The sequence below is a fragment of the Morone saxatilis genome, unplaced genomic scaffold (genome assembly GCF_004916995.1).
Source record: "Morone saxatilis isolate NCDOM2014 unplaced genomic scaffold, NCSU_SB_2.0 Contig12, whole genome shotgun sequence".
In the NCBI taxonomy this organism is placed as follows: Eukaryota; Metazoa; Chordata; class Actinopteri; family Moronidae; genus Morone; species Morone saxatilis.
The window spans coordinates 27,551,369-27,554,596 of NW_023339674.1; the positions used below are offsets into that span (position 1 = coordinate 27,551,369).

The 3,228-nt window shown below is 39.0% G+C and overlaps 1 protein-coding gene across 1 annotated transcript in view; it reads right to left on the reverse strand.

Moving 5' to 3' along the window:
• The window catches only part of taf4b (TAF4B RNA polymerase II, TATA box binding protein (TBP)-associated factor), a gene marked incomplete in the record, with an annotated part of 20,229 nt that overhangs the window by 13,935 nt on the left and 3,066 nt on the right, over window positions 1–3,228 (reverse strand). Inside the window, 3 exon segments of the mRNA XM_035652930.1 lie at window positions 94–183; window positions 637–759; window positions 1,961–2,089. Coding sequence (XP_035508823.1) covers window positions 94–183; window positions 637–759; window positions 1,961–2,089 — 342 coding nt within the window.

Sequence of the window (3,228 nt, forward strand, 5' to 3'; positions counted from 1 at the left end):
CAAAATTCAGATTCTGATTCTGAATCATGGACTTCCCCGGACCTGCAGACGCCCAGGGACGTAACAATAATGTGTAGCTGAATCTCTGGTCACCTTGAGGAAAGGCACCAAGCAGGGCTGTGGCGTCGACTTTAACTCATGATAGAGCTGCTCTGTAAACTCCTCTGCTTCTAGCTTTCCTTCCTGCAGGGTAGAACACAGAAATACTTCAGGAAGTAAAAACTGAATGCATTTTTTGTCTCACCATGAAAGAAAACAAGTAAAAACTCAAAATACCTGATGAACATTATGCAACAAAAATGGGCAGTATGAGTAAAAATAATAATCTTAACTCAAGGTCTAATTACAGCTTATTAGTAAAGTAGCTTATTTTAGATTGACTATTTTTTTTAATGAGTCTATAATTCTATTGACAAGAGATATGATACATGTAGTGCTAGTAGTCCTCTAATCCAAGAGAGATACGCAAAATAAAGAATTTGTAATACAGATTAAAAACAATGAGACGACTAAAGGGTGGAAGACATTTTACTGCTTTTCAAACCTTAAACTGACCTCTTTTGGTGTATTTTGGACAGTTTTCATTATTCTATTGAGTGAAATCAGCTGCTGTGATGATGAAGAGGAGAGACGTACCAGCAGACTCCTGACCAGTCCTCTGACGTTGTTAGCCATGTTAGCAGACCTGGAGTCACTGGAGGCCAGCTTGATCAGAGTCACCAGGAAGTTCTTGCACTTCTTCACACTTTCCAGGGTCTCCTGTTGGTGGTTAGTTTGTTAAAAATGAATGATACCACTTGATAACTCTAGAGTTACCATCCAGTTTTCTAAGCTTCTGAGTTAAAAGCTATGGCTGCAGAGTGTTAAAAGCCCAGCTCTACTGTCCTCAAGATGTTTTAAAACCAAGTGATAGCAGTAGCAGCATCATTTGTCCTTGTCTGTGCGTAAACTATAATGTGTCTAATTTATTGTTTACATCCGCTTTCAACATAGACACCATACACATGACTGATGTCAGAGCAACTGGTCTAAAATCATTGTTTTCAGTTAAATGCTGCTAAGTGCTTTTTTAGGGTTCAGAATAATTACAGAAGCTTTCCAAGAAGCAGGAACCTGTTGAATATCTAAGGACTGTAGAAAGTAGGGCTCCATGCTGGTGTTAGCTCTTCTGCATAAGAGGTAGAAGGAGTAGATGCATCCAGTGTGTATGATTTACTCCATCACTTCACCCCCCCCCCCCTTCCNNCCTTCCAAGAACGAAGGAGAAACTACGGTGGCTGTGAAACACACAAGTGCAAACTGCCTTTTTGAGTTTGTGCCATCCAGGCTACTGTAGAAACATGATGGTTCAATATGGCAGACTCCATGGAAGGCTACCTGCAGCGTCTGTAGATAAAAATCATTCTATGGTAACAAAGACACAATGAATCTTATATTGAGGCGATTAGACACTAACCTATGAATATTATATTCATAATAGACAACAAAGCCTCCTAAATGTTACACACTGGACCTTTAAAAAGTTTAATGCGGAAATTAAACTATTTTTAAGGAATACACATAACAGACACACATTATTGTTCCTACTACATTACATTACCACTAAATCATATACACTGGAGCTCCACCCAAGAAATCTACCAACTATGAGACTTCAGTGGTTCCAACACAACAGCAAGACATTCAAAATGACCCAGGCATGCTGGGTAAGTTTATGATTTGGACTACAAATAGTGTCAAAACAGAGGCATGGTAGTGTCTCCTTCTTGCATCATCGCTGAGTTTTTTTTTTTTACAATAAATCATAAATGTATTTTGATTTTATTAATATTTCAGTAGCAGTGGAAGCAGTACCAGCAGTAATACATAGGAATACTTGCTATCATGCCATTGTTTTTATTATGATGGTGAAATTTCTGAAACCAAAAGCGAAGAAGCAGCTCAGACTGATCGGACTCACCTGACTGAACGTGGCTGTCGGCTCCTTTTTGGTTTCTGTGACGATCGCCTGAATGTGAGGCCGGCTCCCCCGCTCCGACACGGAACTATGGTTCTGGGCTACAGCTGTTCTGGGAGCTACACCAGTCACCTAAACAATACAATACATCACCCCAAAACTACTGCTGAATGATGCAAACAACACAGGGAGCTGCTGGGATGTGACTGGTTGACTTGGTACTCACACTTTGCAAGACTTAAGTGTAAATAGGTTTTTGCCCTTTAATAGACCACAGATCCATCTGCACGTTTGGGCAAGGGCAAGTCATTACAGTTCTGTTATGGGTCAAACAACTGAACTGAGACTCCTTCAAAAAGATTGGTTCCAAGTTGACCTGGGTGCTGATCATTTAGCAATGTGGACAAGCAACAGGACTGTGTAATAATGAATACACCTGTGTGAACTTAAGGGATAGTTCAGGTATTGTAAAGTTGAATTAAACTTTAAAAAATTGTTAATCAAGCTATCAGCTACCTTGTCATCTGTGTAGTTATCTAGCTATCCAGTACTTTGGGGAACTTTGCCAATAATCAGTAAACTCTGCTGTGTTGCTCCATGTATTTTGGCAGTTCCTCATTAACAATAAATTACCATATGCTTCATTTTATAGCAGGCTTTGTCTATATTATCATCATTATTTATGACAGGTAATCAATCCAACCAAATTCTAATTGGTCATCGCTGGCGTTACTTTAATAAGGAGAAAAACGTTTATTAATCCATTATTTTTGGGGACTAGAGAGACCTGATGTATTTTATTTTTGAGTGGTAGGCTATGTTGTCAGAAATAACATAGATTATGTATGAAAATATGCTTCAAATATATTTTACTCAACAAATGTGGTTCTATTTTAATAGCTGTATGGTTTAATAGATGCTAAGAACATTAAAGTAAGGAAGTCAAAACGCCCCCTTCACACCCTCGACTGGCAGCCTGGAGACTGCAGCGTTTAAATGAACATGTACTCAGCTCCAGGCTGCATCTTAACATCGGTCCCCAGCCTCAGAGGACAGAAGAGCTGAGTGGACAAAGTTTATTTTTGATGTGTGTGTGCATTTGACTACAGACAATATAATAATAATTTTGTAATGAGTTCTAACTGTTCAAAATCAATAATGGATCGATAATGGTACCCGCTGTTAGTGACCCGACTTCAAACTTGGAAGCTGTAAGTTTTGCCATGTTTTATGTTGTTTTAGTGTTCATTTTGTTGTTTAGCCGACTAAAC